Below are 22536 nucleotides of genomic sequence, written 5' to 3' on the forward strand. Positions count from 1 at the left end.
AATCAAAAATTCAAAATTTATTTTATTGTAGCTTCTAATGATCCGCCGACCAAAATTAGCGTTTTTATTAACAAACAAGTTAGAATGTATAGTCGTCCATGGCCGACCCTATGACACCCTACACCACTGATTATATTAAAAATGTGTAATATTTTTTTTAATAATAAAGCATTAATTTTAATTTTTACCTTAATTCAGAAATATTTTAACAATTTGTTGAAAATAGGCGAAATAATGGACCGATTTTAATCATTTTCATCTTTGGGTCAAAAGAAGAACATGTTCAAAATTTCATCAAATTATCTTGAAAATTATGACCTGTAGCGTGCGCAAAAGGTTTACATGCCCACACAGACGGGCATAGCTAAATCGATTCAGAAAGTGATTGGTATACTTATAAAGTGGGTGTAGGACCAATATTTATATGGGTGTTACAAACATCAGCACAAACGCATAATACCCTCCCCACTATAGTGGTGTAGGGTATAAAAACAAGAGGCCCTATCTACAGAAACATTTCAATATTAAAGAAAAAGTCTAATTTATCCATTTATCCATTTTATCCATGTAAAATTTTAAAAATGTTAGGTGCTGTGTTTTTTATGAAAATAATAGAAAATTTTTTTTAACGAAATTTGCCATTAAATCCTACGATTTTAAATCGTTCGATATCCATCACATACCAGATAAACATGTCATTTTACAAACAAAGTCTTGTTTATGCCTTTAATACTCCACACCTTGTAAGTTTTCTAATACACTTTCTTTTAAAGATTTAGTAATAAAACACTTTTTGCTACGATTACATGAAAATTTCTTAATTTTTATTAAAAAATATTTTTATATTGATAAAACACTGTGCTTTTTATTATAGGTAATTTTTTAAACCAAAAAAGTAAAACGTCTTTTTATATAATTATTACTAATAATATTTTAAAAATAAAGAATATTTTCAATAAAAATTTGGTTTAATAAGCTCGAATTTTATAAATTTGATTGATAATGATAATGTTATGAATACAATAAAGTAAAAAAATATCAGATATAAAAAATTTTAAGCACACAACTATTATAGTGCAAACAAATTAAAAGTTATAAATAATAAAATTTTATATATAAAAAAGAGATACTTTGAACACAAATAAAATAAAAATAATATATTTTTAAAATTGAAATTTCAATACATAATTAAATGAATAAATTATGTAAACTGATGAGTGTTTTTAAATAATAAATGAAGAAAAATTTAACAAGTACCTTTTTGAAAAAAAAAAAAAAATGAAAAATTACAAGGATTAAATACAATTAAATTATAAATTAATAAACAAATTATAAAACTTTAATAATTACTTAAAAAATGAAAAGAATAATTAAAACACAGTATTTTTGTTATACAATGAAATTAAATTAAATATATAAATATAGAATAATATGAAAGAGGAATAGGAAATATATTTTAATGTTTAATGTTTTATAAACTACATACATACATATTATTCATACTTAAATAAAATAGTATATATTTATAAAATGATAGGTATGTATATACAAATGTATGTATGTATTGTACCTATAATAATATTTATAAAAATGCTAAACACACATTCATTACATTATAAAAATAATAATTATTTAAATGAAATGAAGAAATTATATTTATGATGAAAAATTCTTAAGCATATTATAGAATATACGATTAAATGTTGGCGTTGATACGTTGAACGCAATAGCTAATGATCATTGAAGTTAGAAAATTATTTTATTTTATATATTAATTATTATTATTTTTAACATAAATTGAATATGCATTACTATTTTATTAGTTATTGATAATTATGTTTATGTTTGTGTTAGATGTACACAATGCGCATCTTGTATCAATTGCGTTAGTTTCTGGGAAAATGTTGGAATGTCCTAAAAAACAAGAGAAGAAACAAATTATAGATTTTTATAATTGTAAGTTTAAGTGTAAGTGATTGTACAAGTGAAACAAAAAATACAAAAAAGAAAAGAAAATACAAAATAAAATAAATGTTTTTAAAAATGATGTGTCCAAAAAACAAAATGAATATATGTTTCTATTATTAGAGTTAGGGATTTTCGTTGCTGGTCAATTAGATTAACTTGTTTTATAATACTTTTCGAATTTGATTTTATACCAAGTTTAAACTTATAAAATTATCTACCTGGTCCACTAAATGGGAACGAACTTTTGTTCTTGTTATAATTGTGCGATTCCATAAAGTATAGACGACCTTATAGAAATAATGCCCTTCAAAATTTGCAAATCTTGCTGTCTTGTTGTATAATTATTCATAAAATGTTTTGAATTCAGTAATGTCCGTTCGTTAAATAAACTACTAAAGTGACAAATTGTTACTTACCGTAGTTAAACAAATTTCATCAATTAATTTCATATTTATGGGTAAACCGGCATTAGCAAAACTTTCGCGCATTTTCAGAGCATCCACTTGAGACATGGCAAATAAAGCATTTGTCAAAAGATCAAAATGTAAAGCGCCTTCGCCGGACAGTAGAACATTAATCAAAGCTCTTTGAAAAGAAGCCAATAAATTTTCCTTGAATAATGGCCGTTGATAAAGACGCCATTTCTCATGAACATTTTGCATGGATATTAAAACGGTGCGTACTATATTTGGATCATTTCCAGTAACGACAATTTGACCATAAGCGTTCATAATAGCCATAAAATGTTCGGGATGTAAATTATCAGTGGGATTTATGGTTGGACTACTATTATTGCCATTTTGTTGCTCTAATACACCATTGGGCTGAACGTGTGACTTGTAAAAATACTGCCATTTACAAGTAAGTATACTGATGGGAAGAAACAGAATAATTTAATCATTGCATTTTATTTATTTATTTTTTACAAATACTTACCTATCAAACAATGAATACACTACACTGGTCAAGTCAGTGGTATCGGCAACACTGTTCTCTACTTGCAGTAGAGGCATTATGTGTTCAAATGTGAAGTCTAATATTGAAGGCAACATAGCTAAGGATGCATTACCCGGTTGTTGGACAATTAATTGAAACATTTGTAATATTTTCTCTATCACCACGACACGACTAAGAGTTAATTGTTCTCTGAAATATAATTAATGTTCATAATTATATTATTTACATTTTTGATCGTTCTTTTAGTTCTTTGACACCCACCTAACATTAACTGTTATGAAAAGTGTTATCATTTCTTTAATAAATTGTGAACCTAATTGACTTTGTAATGTACGCAAAACACTTAAACTAAACTCGGCCACAGTGATGGAAATTGCGTTACTATTGTGACCAAATGAATTATAAATCATTAGTGCTTTTGTTATAATGGGCTGTAAAGAAGGAAAGGAAAACTTAAAACATTTAAATTAATTTGTAAATGAAAAGGACATACCTTAAATGTAGATGCTAACATGTCTTTTGTTGTGTTTGGAGAGTCTTTAAAGAATTCTATAACTAAACTAAATGTAACTAATAAACTCAAAGAAATCGATGATACTTTAGCTTCGGCAGTGGCCGCATTTAAAGAGTTCAAGTCCAACTCTAGGAAACCTTGAGCCAAACATTCAATATATTCCCTAAGGATCAGACAGCGGCGTGAATAGTCCTGTTGTTGTTCGTCAACATTTTTCCAAGGCAACACTAGGTAACTAATAAGACTAATATAGATGTTTGCAATAACTTGTCGTGGTAAATGCGTTAGGCGAGGACCCGATTGCATGAGATTTACAATTGTGGGTATTTCCAAAAGACATTTCGGACGTATCACAGATGATATACACAACAGCAATTGGCTGGCTGCCATATAAATGAGTGGTGATGATCCCATAATGGTATTGGGTTGAAAAATGCTACCCAACGATTCGAACAGTTGCAAAAGCATTTGATCCGATTTCAATGATTGGCATAATGGCAGAATACTTCGTATGGCCATAAGAACTTGAGCATATCTGAAATAAAATCACAAATTTTAATGAAAAAACAGAGTCCGATGCATTGCACTTACAAATAGTCAAAATCAGTCTGAAATGTTGAGGCATCAACATCTATTGTATGCAGTTTGTTGCTAGTAAAAAATTTCAATGTTGTAAGCAGATTCTCAGCTAATATATTTAAATGGCAGTTAACTTCTGATGCAGCCTCAGCTGTTGTATTCGTATCCAATAAAGGAGCTATTCTTACTACCGCCTGACAGACGGTGGAAAAGTCTCTTAAATGTTCAGCAAAATTTTGCGACTTCAGTTTACGTGACAACTCGAAACTTTTGCCACTGTTTATATCATTCTCTATGGATTGGAGGTAAACATGTGGCCGAGACCAATGACTAAATACTTGTGCAAATACTGCATTCGGGCGAGACTCGGCGATTAAGGCAATACACTCAATGCACTGCGTCAAATATTGTTGCCATTCCGTTTGGGTCTTAAAAAAGATTAAAGAGTATTTTTTATTATAAAATTGTATAGAAGAAAAGAAAGACGCTAAAAATATTTTATTACATTATCTTCCATTAGTTCATTATCCAACAGTTCCAGTTCAGTCTTATTATATTCAAATTGTGTACGGTGCATAATTTCGGATACTAATTGATGTATGACATCATTATAACGATTTAATTTATCTTGCATGGTTAAACCTTTAATGATGGGTGTCCAAATTTCCAATTTTTCTGTAAAATCATATGCACCATTTTCTAAAAAATATAGATAAGATAACAGTTATTAAAACTTTTTAAGTCCCATTGGAATTTACTAAAAAAATTTTGCAACTTACGAAACACGGTACAGCAGTATAATGATTTCAAAAAGCCATCCAAAACTGTAGATTCTTGCAACATTTTTAGCCAATATTTAGCAGCATACAGACGTAAAAGTTCGCGAAACTTGTCTATATACATTTCACTCTGTTGCTTAGATGTATTATGTTGATCCAACAGCACATTAATACCAGACATAAGAGTTACATTATATGGCAACGATTTTTGTAAATACAAAAGTTCATTCAGTACATTTAAGCCAGCCAATGACAGCTCCTGATGTGATGATCGCCATTGCGATATATCCAAAATTGACATAAGAAAATATTCCGATATTAAATCTGTCCTTATCCAGGAAACTAAATGTTGGATACACGTTAAGAGTTCCAACACAGAGGAACTACACAAAATATGTTGTATTTTTAGTATTTTTCTGTTATTTCATCAATATGTATGTGGAAGGAAAATAATAAGGAATAGACAAATATTTACCTTAATTGATTGTCATTTGGCAGCGATGTTACTAAACTATAATCCATGAGGGTATTTGATATGGAATGAATGTCTTTGCCATTAATATGACACACAGCTATTAGTAAGTATTTTGTTAATAGATCCATTACTTCAGGCATACACATTGACGTGCTTTAGAAACATTGACGAATAATACATTAAAAAGGATTTTATGGAATTGTTATACCTAAATATAATCTTGCAGTATTAAAATACTAGACCATTTGAAAATAATTTTTCTCTTCCATTAATAGTGAAACATTGTAAATCTGATCAATACTACAATATTTTTAAGAGAATTTTCAATCCTATAGTTAATTTTTCAATCGATTTTCTTTCAGTTTTTCATATTTCGATAATGTTAATTCAGATTTTGTTGGCGAAAAAAGGTAGTAAATAATTGGGCTAATATTAAAAATTTTTAATAAATTTTAATCTAGAATCATATTATTATCACTAACAAACACGACACAAAAAATACATATAACATATAAATCTGTAATAAAGTTTTTAAAAGTTTTTTTTTTTTTTTTTTTTCTTTAATAAATTTCCAGTTATAAACCATCAACAGCTTTATCAAACATTCACGAATATGAGGATTACTGTAAATGTATATGTGGAAAATCACACTCACCAGGAATGAAAATATTGTTTTCTGTCGGTACTAACATCTTCTCGATTACTAACAACTTCTTCAGATGTTGTACGCAGTAGACAAATGCCCAACACAAAATTTGATTTTACTAATGTCAGACAGTGCATAATATAGTTGGGATCTTCATCGGGAAATTCACGTTTACCCATTAAAGCTATCAGTTGAGCGTATGTGTCTCGTTGTCTTTTCTGTGATCTGGGGGGTAAATTGACATATGCAGTCCACAGTGCTTCCCTCATATGAACTCTATCTGCACTACCCAACTGCATCCATCGACGCGTTATTGCATGCTCCAACGTGGAAGTGCAGAAAAACCAAAGAAATTGGTTTTGTTCAAATATGCTACCATTTCCCACAACAGAGAGACATGTCTTCCAGGATTCGGCTTGACTCTTAAACGATATTAATTCTGATTCAATTTCCCGTTTGCGGTTATTAGGTGTGGCCGTAGAATAGAATTCACGTAGTAATGAGTCCATCAAAGCCAAAGGGGAAGACTAATCATAAAAATACAAAAGAAAAAATAATTTAAAACAATATATGTTTGTCAATGCACTTCATAAGGAGATGCATTATGACCAAATATGATTATTACCCACCATTTTTGGTTTTCACCAAGGAAATTTTTGTTTTGTTATTTTTTAACTTTTTTATATGTCACAGCTCTCTATCAAGGTTTATGGTGATGGACGACAATGTCGTCTGTGTCGTATGTATTTAACAAAATATACGTGTGGGACTTAGATTTTGGTCTTCAATATAAAAGGCTATTATTTTACACAATTTTTATTATTATGATAATAAGGATATTTTAATTGAAACTATTATAGTTTTTATTTATTTTCAATACAAATTATTACAAATTTCCTCTTAATTTCTTATTTGACAATCGCTAGTAAAAAATTATGAAAAACTCTCCTCCAACAAAAAAAAACCGACTTCACGAATTGGGAGCAAAGACCTGCGCCAACAAATATTAACGGCGACGGCTGACACTAAAAATGTGGACAGCGGCTTAAAAACGTATATAATTCGTCAGTTTCTTCAACTATGTTAAAAATTATGATTAACCCTTAAATGGCAAAAATTTAAATATTTTTTTCACTTTCAGTTAATATAATAAAATAAAATATCATGACAATTATTACAATTTAAATTTATTCATAAAATTGATTTCCAAACTTTCGGATTTTCGTTAAAATTAATGACATTTTTTTTTTAAGTTTTACAAATTTTTCGAATATTCGAAGATCTTTAATAGATGTCATGATCGTTTAGAAACTTTTCAATTTCTTATGGATGTTAACAAAAACAGTATATAAAATTTTTAGAAATTTGTAATTTATTGAAAAAATCTTATATTTTAAACGACAATCAAAAAATAAACAAAAACATAGATAGACCTTAAAGTATTAAATTTATATTATTTAAGATTTCCACTGTTGTTGGCGTTCTCGATTTATTTGAAAAGACATCTCGATTTTATCCTGAGCAGTTCTCGTAGCTGTCTCTATGTACTTATGCAATTTATCCTCAAGTTCAGCATGAGCCTGTCGATATTCAATGTCTTCGCCATTTAGTTTTAATCCGTATATTAGTAAATCTATTGAATTTAATGGTAGAGACAATTCGGGATTTGTCACTGCAATAGAATGTTTAAAACTAAAATATTCACTTCCCGCACCCAGCATAGCCGAAAGCATTTCTTGTGCCAATTCGGCGGCTTCTAAGAGCCGATTGTGTCTGACGTACAAATGTAAAAGTTCTGAACAGTTGGACAATTTGTAATTGTTATGCAACCATTGTGGTATGAACGCTTGCAAACTTAATAGTTTGTTCACAACCGATTTGCGTATTTGGGTCGATGATTCGTCCTCATTATCTTCCACTAGTTTGCGTAGTAGAGACCAAGCCATATCTGAGGCTTTATTCCGATGTGGCAAGTCTGCCAAATCATTTTCTTGTAACCAATCCCAAGCATCTGTGGGATTCTCGTCCGCTGTACGCACACAAGCCGCAGCCAAACTATCAAATATTGGCAAAACACTAGTCGCAAATCCCTTGGCTAGCTTAAGGGCTGCGGTAAATAAACCACAACTTGCCAAAACCATTGATAATTCCTGAGGTCCGGCATTAAGGAATGAATGTATATCTTTGCGGTGCTCCGATAACTTTATTAGGGCTTCTGTATGTAACATTTCCATTTTTATGTGTTTGATTTCGAGGACTACTACTTGAGTTTTTGTTATTATTGTTTGATCGTCACTGCGCTTCTCATCATCGCCGTCTTCGTGCATTCCGTCTTTAGAAGTATTACTTACATCATATTCATCCCCTATAACTGGTTTAGCAATCCAACGATAACGTTCATCAATCAAATGTAAACAATTTAAACATACTAAAAGTGATGAGAAGCGTTTATTAAGCGATTCTAAGGAATCACCTTCTAGTTGGTAACGCATTGATTGTTCATACATAATAGCAGAGGCTAAAAGAATAATAAAGACGTTAGTTTATACAATCAAGATAATGTCTATTTTAACTTACCTTTCCTCATGTTGCCATTGTTGACGTGAAAGGCGTACAGAAAATCATAAATTTCATTTTTCTCCATCGATTGTGATCGCGCTCTTGACTCGACGATATTTTCAAATTCTTCGTGTAGGCCCACGTATGGGAAATGCATTAATAAGTCATATCGTTTGCGATTGAACAACGTAATCACCAATTGTCGCAAACAATCCTTACGACGCGATAATTCAGCATTGTAAATCAATGAGTGATATGCTTCCTCATAATGTTCAAGTTGAAGGTGATTATTGAACACGATCGATTGAAACATGGGCAACTGTGGATCATTTTTATCTAGCAATCCAATTGCCACCTGAGCCATTGATATAATATGATCCAAAGCGTTGTGCTGTTCGAATAGCTGTATAACTTTTAGATAGTATTGAGCTATGCACTGGTTCGTGACTTTTAATTGAAATTTATCGGTTTCAATGTCCGAAAGGTTTTCCACTAAAGAAGCGTAGGGAGTGTTTTTTAAAATTTTCTCAGCAAGAAATTGTTCTTTAACAACACCTTTAGCCGATTGCAAGAATAAGTCATAAGCTTTATGAGATTCCCCACTATCTAGTAATGTTACGGCCAAAATGAATTGCCTAGAGCATATATTCCATTCACACCAGCTGTTGAGAAGACGCACATAATCTGCTATTATAATATGTTGGCAAGTGCTAAAGAGCCATTCGCCAAATACGAAATTAAATGATACTGCCCAAATAAGTTGGCTGACTGTTGTTGATAAGGGCATTAGGGTATTTTGCCAACTAACGTTATCCAATTCTTTGAAATTATCTGCGTACAAAGCCAGAGCAGTATATAGTCCTTTGGCATTGAGGAATACTTGCAGCAAAGGCGCTGAGCTGCATTTACCACCATTCGAATAAATACGTCCAGAACCAGAGGTTAATTGCAAAAGATTAAGTCTTTGCATAGACGTCTCCATGGCTGCTGCTGTATTAATATTGACGGGAGTTTCAGATATCCATACCATGACATAGTAAGATTGTAAAAATATTAGTACGTCAGGCATAAACTGGGACCTCAAACATTCTAAAATATCGACCGGCAAAGAATGGGTATCGATTAAAATTTGTTGCAGCAGCAAAAGGTTTCGGCAAATGGCAAAACGTATCAAAGCATTCTGACGTACTGTTTCGGCTAATAAAGATAGGCCAACCTGACTACCAAAAAGAGCTCCCAAGGACATAAACGCTCTGGTAGTATGATTTAAGTTATTAAAATTTGTGTGCATGGTTTCGGGATTTCCATTATCCATGCGCAAAATATCAAGTAGCATTGACATTGCCGTACGTAAGTCCTTGATGGACTGCATTTTTTGCCTTATTGCTACCAAGAAATTAGAGGGTAAGAGTTCTTTTTCAGTGTCTCCTGCCAAGAGGTCTTCAGTTAGTTTTTCTATCACTATATTGGGCATCTCTAATTGATACAGTTTTCGATCAATGTCTATTTTAACATCTTCTGGTAGCCATTTCTCGATTTGGGCCAAAATTTCCACAAGGTTTACCAAATCTCTGCCTTCCCGTTCATTGTCGGGAAAATGTAAAGGAACTACAATGTCTACTTCAACATCCTCGCCAGCTAGCATTAAATGTTCAATAGTTTCGCATGGTCTGAGCAGGGAAAATGTATTCTTTTTCACTACACAGACTGCATCCAAGGGTTCCAAAATTAATAATCCACTGGGCTGAGAGGCCTTCATGTGATACTGCTCACAACATGAATAGAAACGTTCCCATAATCTTGTGGATATTTCTAAATAATCGTCATCGGAAACATCAAAGTCTTTAACCTCATTCTGAAGTTCATCCTCGATGGCTTGGCAAACATGTTCCTTCAATAAAGTCATAGTACAGTGTTTGCCCTCAAAACGTACATTTGATCGGCGGAACATCTGAATTAAGAAAATTATTAAAAGGACATTAGATCGGACATTTTGAGCTACTTACAAACAAAGCTTTTGCTATAACGCTGCGCTCAAATTTTCCGGGGTGAAAAATATATGAACAATAGGCTTCTCGAGGATCCATACCCTGTTCTATACCAAGACAATAACGATCTGGTGGTGGCTCCATAGCAGCTGAAACCCAATTGATACCCATGCCGCGCACAAGGGAAAAACTCGATATACTAAATTCACCCTCTGCATTACTCCACAGCGCCCAGATTCTTGAATCGCAAACATCAAAATCTGTTAAATCCAACTGAGGTGCAGAAATTATTTTACGTCGCTGTAAACTTAATCCACTACTATTTCCCGCATCAATTTGTAAATCAAGACACACAAACTCGGAGCCAGTTGAATGTGAGAGAAATGCACAAAAGCTTATGTCATTGATTTTGCGCAATGCATTACTTTGAGCTGCAAATTTTAATCACATTATTTAGTGATTTTTCAAGTATTTTAAAAATTATTTATCTTACGTCCTTGCATCCGTTGTTCGTTACCCTCACGTACGCAATTAATGGCACAAATTATTTGCATATTAATTGTGGACCAAACTCGCAAGTGATCATTACGGTAAAGAGCCAAAAGTAAAACTTGATTGTTGATACAAGTAAATACCAATGAATTAGCATGATCAGCATCGGATGTATCGGTTTTGCCACTATAATTAATAAAATAAACTTTAGATTGTTGTATTTCAAAAAAGTTAAATAGAACATAGCTACAAAGTCAAGAATATATGTATGTACTTACGTTAATGCTCCTTTTATATTAGAAAATAGTCTGGGCATAATGTGATGTTCTTTTAACTGATGTCCAATTGTATGTCCGGTAGCACAGTTCATGGTATACAGCATCAATTGATTTTGGCACGCCAAAGCAAAATAAGCCTCTTCTCCATTGGAAGATAGAAAACTAGCAGCAGCATGAGGTATGTGGCTATCTAAATTAAAAACAATAAAATAATAATTTTGAACTATTAAAATTTACTTTTTGCACTTACTTGCTGGACCTAAATTATCAATAACGTAAAAACTGTTCGGATCTCGGGCTGCTGCTGCATTAGCATCCTTAAATATAGAAAATGACTGCGAATCATTAAAATCCACAGTAGTGCTGTTGGCGCCGACATTTCCCCCATATAAACCCTCAGCCAGCGAGTCGGGATGAGGAAAACATATGCGATGTAAACTACAGACAGTGCAAACTAACAAAACAATATTTTTGCCTTGCTCAATTATGTTAACAGCTATGACCGGGGAATCGGTGAATTTGTAGCGCAAATTGTTTTGATATAGATTAAAATCTAAACTTATTTCAGACAGTTCCAAAATGTCCTGGTATATACGCCAGTAAATGTAGCGATTACGATTGTGATTCAAAGAAACATTTTTATAGCAATAACCACCGGCTTTTTCCGCAACTTTAATATCCTGCAAAGTACTGTGCGTTCCACCTGAAAGTAAACAGAGCAAACAGAATTGGCTACCAACGTTGTGAGAATTTTGTTTATATATCTACCAGTGTTCAATGTTATTTCATGCCATTCTTCTTGACAAGAATTTGTTGTAATTACTTCACGATAACTTAAACTTTCCATTGTTCCTGTTTCTGATAATGAATGTAATATTTTTTTATTTATTTACACAAATATTCTAAATAAAATTTAGCTAGACGCAAAAAAAAAACACAAGCGGCGGCAAATTTTTAAACATAACCTCAATTATAAATGTCAAAACAAAAACAACTCGGAAGTGTTCTGATAAAAATAAATTTGTGTTTCAAAAAACCGTTAAAAATTGTTAATTGCGTACGGAATATATTTTTGTACAAAAAATATTCAAGCATTTATTTATATTTAAAATTGAATTTTACTTTCTGTATTTAAAACGATAAAAATCTTTAATATATTTTATTTTTATAAACAATAAATTTTTGCGTTAACAACTACTTTATAGATTGTTGCTATAAAAACGTTCACAAAGACGTTGCCAATTTGATTTCGACTGTCAGATTGACAGAAGCGACTTTTTACCGCTCTGTCATTTAATATTTTCTATTTTTTCATCAGTATTTTGCAAATAAACAATTGAGAAAAGAATATCAGCGTACGAAAATTAAGTTTTTTATATTTATTTTCTAACTTTAATCATTCATAATAGTTTGCATTATTTTATTTAGTTTAGTTGTGATATTTGCAAAAAAGTGAGATAATAGTTTTAAAGTGTTGAAAAAATAATTTGCCACATCCAAACAATTTTCCAATATGGGAAAAATACAATTTTGCCGTATTTGCCGAACAGAAAAAAATCTAAAATATAAGACCAAAGAGTTAAGACAATTAAATAAAAAACAGTTACTTTTGGCCAATGCCACACAACAGGGCCAAGGAAATAATAGGGCTTCGAAAAAGGTAAGAATCACTGAAGCTTTAGTACGATAAAATCAAAACACATACCAATACACAAAATGTATATTGGATACACTTTCTTCATTAACAATGCTTTTCGTTGAGAATGTATGATAAATCCATGCCTAAAACGTTGTTCTTATACTTTTAATATTTTTCAAAAACAGCTTCTACTTACTACACCCACTTTGGGTAACATCTGCCATGTTTGTGATGAACGCATACAAATATTCCACCGCTTAGATGATGGTGGCCATGATAGTTGTAGCGATGTTGAAATCGAAGTAGTTGAAAACACAAATAAAGCACTGCCAATGCAATTTGTAGATGCTATACCAAATGGAGGTTTCGTTCAAAGGACGCAACGTCCAGACACGCCAGTTATTGTGGATGACGATGACATGCTATTCAACATATTTATGCAAAAGTTCAACCAGAAAACACAAATTCAACGACATCAAATGGCCGAGCTGCAACAGGCTGATGGCCCGTTTGTGAACCAATTTCATGCACCCTATACTCCACCACAGTCTTCTGCCGGTGGAAGTGAAGGGGATGAATCAAAAGTAATAGAAGTTTTAACATCACGTGAAAACACACCCGCCCCAATAGCGCAAGCTCTGCCACCACCCCCACTTACAAATTCTAACCTGATAGATTCACAGGGTCATCGTATTGTTGCCATCATAGAATTAGATGATGTTGATGAAAACGATCCAAAAAATAATGATGAAATCCATAGTGGTTTATTGACTCCTGCAGCAAGTTCTTCAAATGAATTGTCATTTACAGAAAGTATTGAGCACAGGTCTGGTACATTATCACCGATTAAGAATGCCAATTTTAAAAGTCCAAGTAAGAATGAAGGACGTCAATCTACAGCAGCAGCCGAAGAAGATGACGATGAAATCGTGTTCCGTAAAGTTGATATAGAACAAGACAAATCTCCAGCAATGAAAAAAAGAAAACGTAAAAGTTACGACGAAAAAGAATTGCGTTTGGTAGCTAGTTTAAGTTTAGTTTCTAGTGACTCAGAAGCAGAAGATAGTCCCATGAAAGTACAGATTAAAAAATCGTTCAATCCCCCTGCAATTGCTGAAACGCCCCCATTCGTTTCACAGGATACTCATATTTGTAAAGTTTGTAAAATAAAATTTCCGGACTCTGAAAGCCTCTCCGTTCACGAACGCATTCACCAAGGGGTGAAGTGTACATTGTGTCAAGTTGGCTTTCAACAAGTCAAACGTCTAATTCATCACATGCGTCGCAAACACCGTGAATATAATGGTGACACTTTGTCAGAAAAACCCCGCTCTGGTCAAGATAGTTGTATGACCATTAGATTACGTTATATGCAACGTACAACATTTTATGAATGTCAGCTGTGTGGTCGCATTGATGAAATATTTAGAGAACACAAAGAGCATATAATAGAGAAACATGCTAACGAATCTAAAACTCTCAAAGACCCCATTATGAAACAACTCAAGTGTCCACTATGTAAAGCCAAGTGTGGTGCACAATATTTATCGCTATGTCGTCATCTCATAAGTTCACATGAATATCAGCAGTACAAAAGTCATTTAAGAGAATTGGTACATGTAAGTGCGTTCGGCTGGAATGCAGCACGGCAGCAAGAGGTGGCTAAAACAGCAAAAATCTTTCAATTTACTAAGAGGAAAACTTTCTTTTTTGAATGTAAAATATGCCGCAAAGTAGTTGCTGGCTATTTGCATCACTTAAGGCATGTTAACAAACATCAAGCATCCTCCAACGAACAGACCAAAGTTAAAGCAGTTACCCCCAATGAAATTCCTCCTTCATCGTCAACGACTTTAGTAACCAAAAGCAGTTTGGATATTGGGGAAACTCAGAACAAAGATAAACTTTCTGTATCAAAAAAACAGAATCAATTAGATAATAAATCAAAAAAACTAGGAAATAAATCTAAACTTAATAAAAAATCAATACAAATTGAGAAAGTACATGAAAAAAGTAAGAAAATACTAAAATCTAACGAAAGTACCGAACAAAAGCTCAAACTGAAAATTAGTCAAAAAGAAAAACTGAATAAACCTCTTAAGATAGACAAATCTAAAAAGACAGCTTTGATGACAAAAATTAATAAAACTGAGACAGTTACAAATGAGTCCAGAAAGAAAATACAAATAAAAATTAAATTGAAACCAAAGGATAAGGAAACGAAAGAAATACCAAGTGGAGAAAAATTAAACAAAAGAAAAGCCAAGAAAGATTCGAGCAAAATTAAGACAAAAGACAATGAAAAACTCAGAGGAAAATCAAAAGTAAAAGCGAAAGATCTAGATCAGAAACCTCAGGTAAAAAAGGTAAAGGTTAAACCACCCATACGACAGATTGATCTGCAAAAATATAAATGTAGCTACTGTTTAAAAAAATTCAAAGGTTTTCGTTTGTATAATTTACATCTTTTACAACAACACAAAGAGAACGAGTATACCGAATGTAATACTTGTAATAAACTATACACAAATTCCTCTCTCACAACTGATCATATCAAACAATGTCCACAAACATTTCCCGCATCCAAACAAAAACGTAAATTCTCTGATAATAAACCTTCATTATCAGACAATTTAATCGATAATGGCTGTCAACTAAATGCAAACAAAGTGCCTAAGAAATGTGATGAAAGTTTAATCAATTTGGAAGATAACAATCTATGGCTGAAAGACCTACTAAAGATAAAAGAATCATCAAGAATTAGTGATAGCAATTCAACTTATAATGAATCTACCGATACTGCCTTATACATACCTAAACAATCAAATTTACAATGTTGTTATTGTTTGCATCTACTTCCCAATGGCAAAGCCTTAGAAGAACACACAAAACAACAACATTCACATAAATCTGATATTCTTATTAAATATAAACCTTTTAAAAATATAAGTAAATAATTAATGCATATGTACATACATAAATAATTAAATAACACTGCGGAATCCAGCAACATATTACATTCTTTCAAAAATTCTATTTAATTTAAAATTATAGAATAAAATTTAAATTTCACTAAAATATAAAGATTTTAAAATTTCTGTATTTAGTTGACATAGAAAAATAACAGTGTTTATAAAATTTACAATACTAAAACAACGTTTATCTGACAGAGTATTCGAATATAAATTTAAAATATGTACATATGTATGTATATTAGAGTGTCCCCCGCGAGTCAAGAATATCTAATTTTGGACATAAAGTTACAGTTACATTTAAAAAATTAAAAAAGACTTTACTATACACTCTAATGTACATGAAAATGCATTTCAAAATTAAATCTTTCTACACATGTATGTACAATACATTTATTTACTTGTTATGTAAAGATAAAAAATTATAGGATTTACATATTAAAATAATAGTACCTAATACTTTCTTTTTTATGTATGTGCATTATTTGCAAATATATTTCAAAATATCCAATACATACATATACATATATCATAATCTTAATATAAAAAAGACGTATCTAACTTTTGTTTATCAAAAAAAGGTATTCTTCATTTTCCGTGGAATTCCCTATATATTTTTAAATTTGTCAAATAATAACTTTAATAAATATGTATTAATTTTTCCATCTTAACCTTAGGTTTAAAAAAACATGTTCACCTTACTAAAAAAATTAAATACGTCTTTATTATATTAAGGTGAAGATATAATTTTTCATAAACTCATAAAAATTATTTAAGGTATTTTCAGACTACAATACTGAGTATTAACACACTTCAAATTAAAAATATTATGAAAATAATTCGCATTTTCAAAAAATCAATCCGAAAAATACATTTTATGTTTACACTATAATATTTGTAATATTTTTTATCCAATTTTCAATTATTTATGCACTTTTCGTTCTTATTTTTAATGTATTTTACAATTTTTGTTTGTTTTTTATTGTATTTATAAAATACATACCGAATACGTTTGAAAATAAAAAGTTTTTGAATTGTTTTAAAAAATTTATGAATACCGACCGTATGCCAAAAAAATCAGTAATATTTTTGAAAATCAAATTACAAATTATATTTAGACTAGTAAATTGTATTATGATACAAACATTTTTGACAAGTATTAATACTCAGTATTGTAGTCTAAAAATACCTTTATGATTAAAAGGAAATACTATTAGCATTAAATTATATCCTCTAAATGTTTTGGAAATTCTATATTTTTAACTGCCTGATTTTGTATTCCAAACGTAAAAACAGCTTAGAAAATTGTTATGGAAGAATTATGTAAAGGATAAGAAAATTGTTTTAGATAGCAAAATAAAATTAATATATTTACACACTTATTATAAATTGTTAATGATATTAATATGAAATGTTTATAGTACGTATAAAAGAAATATGTACTTCTCATTAATTTTACTTCAAATATATTCTTTTTTCAATAACTTAAAAAAGTTTTGTTTCTAAAAAGCATATTAACTAATTTTAAGCAATTACATAGTTTTATTTTTGAACAATTACCATAATCCGAAATACTTTAAAATGTACTTTAATATGTTCTTAAAGCTTGAAAGTAATTTACCAACAAAATCTTCATTAAAATTTGATAGTTATAACATACTATGGTTCATTTTATTTTAGTTTTTTTAATAGTCCATATCGTTCCCAAGGCTTTATACTTTTTAAAAAACGATTAAAAAACTTTCTGTATATCTGAACTGGAAAAGATTTAAAAATTTTTTATTATTATTACATAATGTTCTCTCTGCTTTTGTTCTTAAAACTTTCTGATACAAGTTACGAAAATTGTAAATGGGAACAGATTTCAAAAGTTATGAAATGAACCAAAGGTTTATTTTATTTTTTTTATGTTGTTTACACATACAATGCATATCTATGTATATTTAATTTTATTATGAAGTGAATTTTGATCAGTATGTCTTTCTTATTTTAAGTTGTCATCATTAATGCACATAAGTGTAAAATATTGTAATGTTTTTTTATTAATGTTTTATGGACTGAAATTAATTTTATTTAATAAATTTCGAACAAATTGAATAATTTATTATTTCAAATTCTATGTTTATGTCCGGTTTGTTTGCTAATAAAATATTTTATATTTAAAACCTTTATTTTTAAAATACTTATGGTATTGCGTTCAAAGTCTTTTTTTATGGAAAATTTTAAAAGCGTAAGTAAACAATAGCTTTACAGCAAATAAATTTTAATATTTTTCTTAATCTCATTGAGCACAGCAAATGCAAATTAAAAATGGGACATTTTATTTAGATTTTTTTTTTGAATTCTCACGGCGGTAAATTCTGATGCGTTCGAAAAGCATCACAGAAATTATGATGCGCAAAAAAACGTAAAACATGCATCATAAAAATGGCGAGAAATGATTAGCTACTTAGAGTTTTTCAACGACAATAAAACTGCTTAAAATGATAATCAGTTCAGCATCAGATGCAATGATGCATTTCCGAACAGGTCCAGTTTCTTTAAATGCCTTTAAAGATCGACTGAAAATATAAATGCATTATGCATGCAGCGGAGATGATTTTTAATAATTCATAATAGTTTTTATTTACTGAAACAATGCTTATTCTAAAACTAAATTTATGATAGATAAAAAAACTTAAATATACTTTTTAAAAATCTTCCATCATCATGGCATCGGCAATAAATTTCTTATAAATATTCATAAACTGTGCCACAAAAGCTTCCAAATGGAAAATATGTTTCGCACCATTTTGCATACGGTGTTCATATAATGCGGCGTATTCAAGAGTCTTAGCTTTAATTGACATATCACAATTTCGTACCAGTTCTTTAACCAAGCCTTGGAAAATAACATCGGGAGGTACACCTTGAGCTAGCAATTCATATAAACGATCTCGAACTTTTTCTAATTTCGCTGGAGACTGTTCAGTTAATATTTGACTGGCAGTCTCGCGTAAAAATACTTGCCAATCAAGTTCGACAATATCCTGTTGGGCTGTGAAGGGATATTGTTGCACCTTACATGCCTCCAACATTAAAATAGCTCTACGTAAATTGCGCTCAGATTTTTCTATTATGCGTTCGGCTAATTGTGAAGGCAAAGCTATGTTTTCCCGCTTACTTATGGCTTGGAGTACAGAACACATTTCCGCGGGGCTAGGAGCTGCCACTCGTATACCCAAACAACGTGAACGTATAGCCGGTATAACTCTTGACGTTGAATTTACTGATAATATAATGCGACAAGTGGCTACATATTTCTCCATGGTACGACGCAAGGCATGTTGAGCATCTTTAGTCAATTCATCCACTTCTGATAAAACAATCACCTTGAAGTCTCTTTGGCCGTTGGGATCGATTTGATGAGTTTGAGCTACTTGTTTAATTAGATCTATAACAACTACCCGATCATACATGCCAGCATCTGAGGGATTTACTTCCAAGTGGTAATTACTGCTAACAGTCATCACTTCAATCTTACGATTTGATGGTGTGGTAAAAGTCATCGTCTCATTGCGAAGTCTCTCTACACCCGGGCCATAAAGCTCTCGCAGTAAGCACATAATACGTGTCTTCTTACCAGCTCCAGATGGTCCGTAAAACATTAGATGTGGAAAATCTCCCTGCTGGCTGAGGTTTCTCAAATTTTCAGCTTGTTCCTTGATATCGAGTAAACAAATTAAAAAAATGTGCTAAACTATTAATTTATTTACAAACCTTGTGATAATCTAATTTAACTAATTCCCGAGGACGATGTTTGTCTACCCATAAAGCCATTTTTGCAAAATTATATTTTGTTAATTAATAAATCAGTAAGAAATAAACACACACCGGGCGTCCGAATTTAAAAGTTCAACAAAAAGATTTTACAAATGCCGCACAAACAGGACTGCCAGATTTGCAGATTTTTTACACCAAAAATTTGTCTATTTTAGTTTCAAGAATACCAATTTCTTACTTAAATTAAAAAACATAGTATTTTTTAATTGAATTAATTTTTTGCAACTCTAAGTTATTTTATTATAAAAGCTAAAATTCGAAAAACCACTTGCAGCTTTTGAACGAAATCTTGAAGTGTTTAAATAAAAAAATTAAAATACACGAAATTTATCTGGCAGCACTACAAACAATTATCTTAAAAAAAGCCCGCCAAAACAGAAACATAAAGTGGTGTGTAACGTACAAGCCAATTTTTTCTTTGATGTTTTCAAACCCCTAGAAGAAATGAATGGGTCATTTTAATTTTTTGGTCTCAGACTACCACGTCAGTTCCAGAGGGTTAAGATCATTCGAAAGTTGGTAGTATTTTTACTTTTTGAAAGCAATTCGCAAACTTATTCTTAGTAATAAAACAAAGAGGAAAAAAATCACCCATCTCTGCACACTGGCGTGCCTAACTCATAGCATGGGCCGTCGAATAAGCCGGCTTTACTTTGCCATGTAAAAACTTATGCAATTAACCGCCTTCGGCATATTCCATAACCATATATACATTTGATTTGCGGCTATGCCATACAAAGCGATTATATTGGGATGATTTACCCTTGACAGCTGCTTTACTTCTGTTTCAATGGCTTTTTGTTCGGAGGTAGGTTCAAATTCCTTAACGGCGACATAACGATCACGCCAAGGGTGTCTGCCGGGAAAGTATACTACTTTTTTTGTTTATAATTTTTAATTAAGTGAAAGAGAATGGATATTATATTGATATATTTATGTTTTATTTATTAATTATGGAATTATTTATGGAATACAATATCATATACATAAATGTCCGCCTCTGTCAGCCTAAAAAATGCGAGCCTTTTAAGCAAATTTTTCATTACATTCTCACACATTTCACGCGGTAATTCATTAATTTCTTCACGACTATTTCGATTGAGTTGCTAAAATGTTTAAGTTGATAAAATGTTTAAGGTTATCGGTTGGTTTATCGAATATTTTTCCATAATAAAAAATCTACTTCACGACTGCCAAATATGAATTGTCAAGATTAATGTTTACCAAAATGGCTGCAAATCAAATCGGCGGACACCCTGTATTATTGATGGGCGGAGCTAAACTGACAGCACCCTCTTCGGTAGCTGGTGTAGACGTTTCATTATTGATTGGAGGGGATGTACTAGCGGAATTTGTGGTCGTATCTTGTAAATCCCCCAACTCATCGGTCATGATGTTTCACTGACTAGCCGAGGAGTGAAGTGTCGTCACCAGTTTATAGTCCCGGAAAACTAGAGGTACTGGTAGCACCTCTTTACCCCGGGATTGCAGTACACCTTGATGGGACATTTCATCATGGAAACATGTCAAAGTGAGTGCAAAACAATGAACTTGCAGTATTTTTCTCGGCAATTTTTATGAAAAACAATAAACTTTCTGTATTTTTCGCGGCAATTTATCCCGCCGCTGGCCGGTATGATCCCGTGTAATCCTTATGGTATGATAACCTTAGGATGTCTATACGCCTTCATAACTTCATAGACGGCATACAAAAATTAGGGCGAAAAGTCGACTTCTCAACTTTTTTCATTTAGTTAAAAGTCGACTTTTCGACTTTTTGCATTTTATGAAAAGTCGATTTTTCGACTCTTTTCCACTTATCGACTTTTCGTCTTTCAGACAAATGCATAGCATCTCTTTGACATTTAAATGTCAAAAACAATTGTTTTGCTTTTACTGTCTATTGTGATTGTTTTTAGTAAAAAAAAAAACAAATAATATTTTGTCAACACACGTTTCATTTAGATAAAAATTAATATTTTTTACAAGAAATGACTGCTAATAGTTCTGAGAAAAAAGTAAAGCATTCAAATTTAATATGTTTACCGGGGCAACGTCTTTGTTTGTCCGATGAAAACACAATAGCTGGCCAGGGTACATATGAACGCATGGGATACATTTATGCTACACTTGCCGGAACTGTTGATATACGGGAACAAAATAATGTAAGTACTACAAACCATATAAACAATACAAATTATTTAAAGGGAAAAAGTAGTGCAAATTCATAGAGGTTCAATGTGCTGGAAGTCAAACAATAGTACCAGTAGCTGGAGATGTTGTAACTGCACGTGTTCTGCAAGTAAATCAACGTTTTGCTAAATGTTCCATACTCAGTATAGGTGAACATGTGTTGGAACAAAACTATCGTGCAATGCTGCGTAAAGAGGATGTGCGATCTACCGAAAAAGATCGTATAGAAATGTATAAATCTTTTCGTCCTGGAGATATCATATTGGCCAAAGTAGTAAGTCAGCAAAATTTATAGTTCAATTCATAATAATTTTAAATATGGACTCTTTTTTCTAGTTACCCCAAACCGAATTGTCTTGCTACCAATTGAGTACGGCAGAAAATGAGTTGGGAGTAGTGGTGGCTATAGCCAGTGAATGTGGTCCACAAAGTGCGCCTATGGTGCCAGTAAGTTGGACAGAAATGCAATGCCCTAATACTTTAGTTAAAGAACCTCGTAAAGTTGCAAAAATTGTTCCGGCTAGCGCTCTGAAAACTGAAAAATCCTGAATATTTCATAAAATTTTATGAATAAAATTATCTTTGTAATGTAACAAACTGATTTAAATCGTTCATTTGCTAATATATACAAAAATTTAGCTATGGTTTTTGCTCATCTTAAAAAAAAAACACATC

At 31.5% G+C, this 22536-nt stretch overlaps 5 protein-coding genes across 5 annotated transcripts; 2 read left to right on the top strand and 3 right to left on the bottom strand.

Annotated features, from left to right (window-relative positions):
* Positions 1-1542: 1542 nt before the first annotated feature.
* On the bottom strand, positions 1543-6894 carry LOC119599949 (exportin-6). Its single transcript, XM_037949903.1, has 11 exons — positions 6548-6894; positions 5928-6445; positions 5273-5425; positions 4798-5180; positions 4524-4717; positions 4031-4446; positions 3419-3974; positions 3187-3356; positions 2905-3114; positions 2385-2838; positions 1543-1914 (listed from the first exon to the last, which is right to left on the bottom strand). Exons 1-11 carry the CDS (start codon positions 6548-6550, stop codon positions 1840-1842), a joined length of 3132 nt encoding a protein of 1043 aa, XP_037805831.1. The 5' UTR covers positions 6551-6894; the 3' UTR covers positions 1543-1839.
* Positions 6895-7277: 383 nt separating this feature from the next.
* On the bottom strand, positions 7278-12202 carry LOC119599944 (nuclear pore complex protein Nup160 homolog). The gene is made up of 7 exons (XM_037949895.1): positions 12004-12202; positions 11486-11938; positions 11236-11425; positions 10959-11143; positions 10484-10896; positions 8496-10428; positions 7278-8436 (listed from the first exon to the last, which is right to left on the bottom strand). The coding sequence occupies exons 1-7, from the start codon at positions 12080-12082 to the stop codon at positions 7376-7378; spliced, it is 4314 nt and encodes a 1437-aa protein (XP_037805823.1). The 5' UTR covers positions 12083-12202; the 3' UTR covers positions 7278-7375.
* Positions 12203-12496: 294 nt separating this feature from the next.
* LOC119599952 lies at positions 12497-16686 on the top strand. Its single transcript, XM_037949909.1, has 2 exons — positions 12497-12895; positions 13060-16686. The coding sequence occupies exons 1-2, from the start codon at positions 12749-12751 to the stop codon at positions 15829-15831; spliced, it is 2919 nt and encodes a 972-aa protein (XP_037805837.1). The 5' UTR covers positions 12497-12748; the 3' UTR covers positions 15832-16686.
* Positions 16687-18497: 1811 nt separating this feature from the next.
* LOC119599929 (replication factor C subunit 3) lies at positions 18498-19939 on the bottom strand. Its single transcript, XM_037949877.1, has 2 exons — positions 19606-19939; positions 18498-19547 (listed from the first exon to the last, which is right to left on the bottom strand). Exons 1-2 carry the CDS (start codon positions 19663-19665, stop codon positions 18537-18539), a joined length of 1071 nt encoding a protein of 356 aa, XP_037805805.1. The 5' UTR covers positions 19666-19939; the 3' UTR covers positions 18498-18536.
* Positions 19940-21553: 1614 nt separating this feature from the next.
* Positions 21554-22454, top strand: LOC119599931 (exosome complex component CSL4). The gene is made up of 3 exons (XM_037949879.1): positions 21554-21833; positions 21887-22135; positions 22198-22454. Exons 1-3 carry the CDS (start codon positions 21660-21662, stop codon positions 22408-22410), a joined length of 636 nt encoding a protein of 211 aa, XP_037805807.1. The 5' UTR covers positions 21554-21659; the 3' UTR covers positions 22411-22454.
* Positions 22455-22536: the final 82 nt, after the last annotated feature.

Source organism: Lucilia sericata, unplaced genomic scaffold (assembly GCF_015586225.1).
Source record: "Lucilia sericata isolate MDLA Ls3-8-SP2 unplaced genomic scaffold, ASM1558622v1 Contig000097F_arrow, whole genome shotgun sequence".
In the NCBI taxonomy this organism is placed as follows: domain Eukaryota; kingdom Metazoa; phylum Arthropoda; class Insecta; order Diptera; family Calliphoridae; genus Lucilia; species Lucilia sericata.

Excerpts from the sequence above, each read along its gene's own strand:
- LOC119599949 (XM_037949903.1), bottom strand. Across the intron at positions 3,975-4,030 it reads CAGACTGATTTTGACTATTT|ATATGCTCAAGTTCTTATGG; the intron begins GTAAGTGCAATG and ends ATTTTATTTCAG. Across the intron at positions 1,915-2,384 it reads ATGAAATTTGTTTAACTACG|GACATTCCAACATTTTCCCA; the intron begins GTAAGTAACAAT and ends CTTGTTTTTTAG.
- LOC119599944 (XM_037949895.1), bottom strand. The coding sequence starts at position 12,082 with ATGGAAAGTTTAAGTTATCGTGAAGTAATTACAACAAATTCTTGTCAA. Across the intron at positions 11,939-12,003 it reads TGAAATAACATTGAACACTG|GTGGAACGCACAGTACTTTG; the intron begins GTAGATATATAA and ends GTTTACTTTCAG. Across the intron at positions 10,897-10,958 it reads CGAACAACGGATGCAAGGAC|CTCAAAGTAATGCATTGCGC; the intron begins GTAAGATAAATA and ends TAAAATTTGCAG.
- LOC119599952 (XM_037949909.1), top strand. The coding sequence starts at position 12,749 with ATGGGAAAAATACAATTTTGCCGTATTTGCCGAACAGAAAAAAATCTA. Across the intron at positions 12,896-13,059 it reads ATAATAGGGCTTCGAAAAAG|CTTCTACTTACTACACCCAC; the intron begins GTAAGAATCACT and ends TTTCAAAAACAG.
- LOC119599929 (XM_037949877.1), bottom strand. The coding sequence starts at position 19,665 with ATGGCTTTATGGGTAGACAAACATCGTCCTCGGGAATTAGTTAAATTA. Across the intron at positions 19,548-19,605 it reads TTAAATTAGATTATCACAAG|GAACAAGCTGAAAATTTGAG; the intron begins GTTTGTAAATAA and ends CTCGATATCAAG.
- LOC119599931 (XM_037949879.1), top strand. The coding sequence starts at position 21,660 with ATGACTGCTAATAGTTCTGAGAAAAAAGTAAAGCATTCAAATTTAATA. Across the intron at positions 21,834-21,886 it reads ATATACGGGAACAAAATAAT|TGCAAATTCATAGAGGTTCA; the intron begins GTAAGTACTACA and ends GGGAAAAAGTAG. Across the intron at positions 22,136-22,197 it reads ATATCATATTGGCCAAAGTA|TTACCCCAAACCGAATTGTC; the intron begins GTAAGTCAGCAA and ends TCTTTTTTCTAG.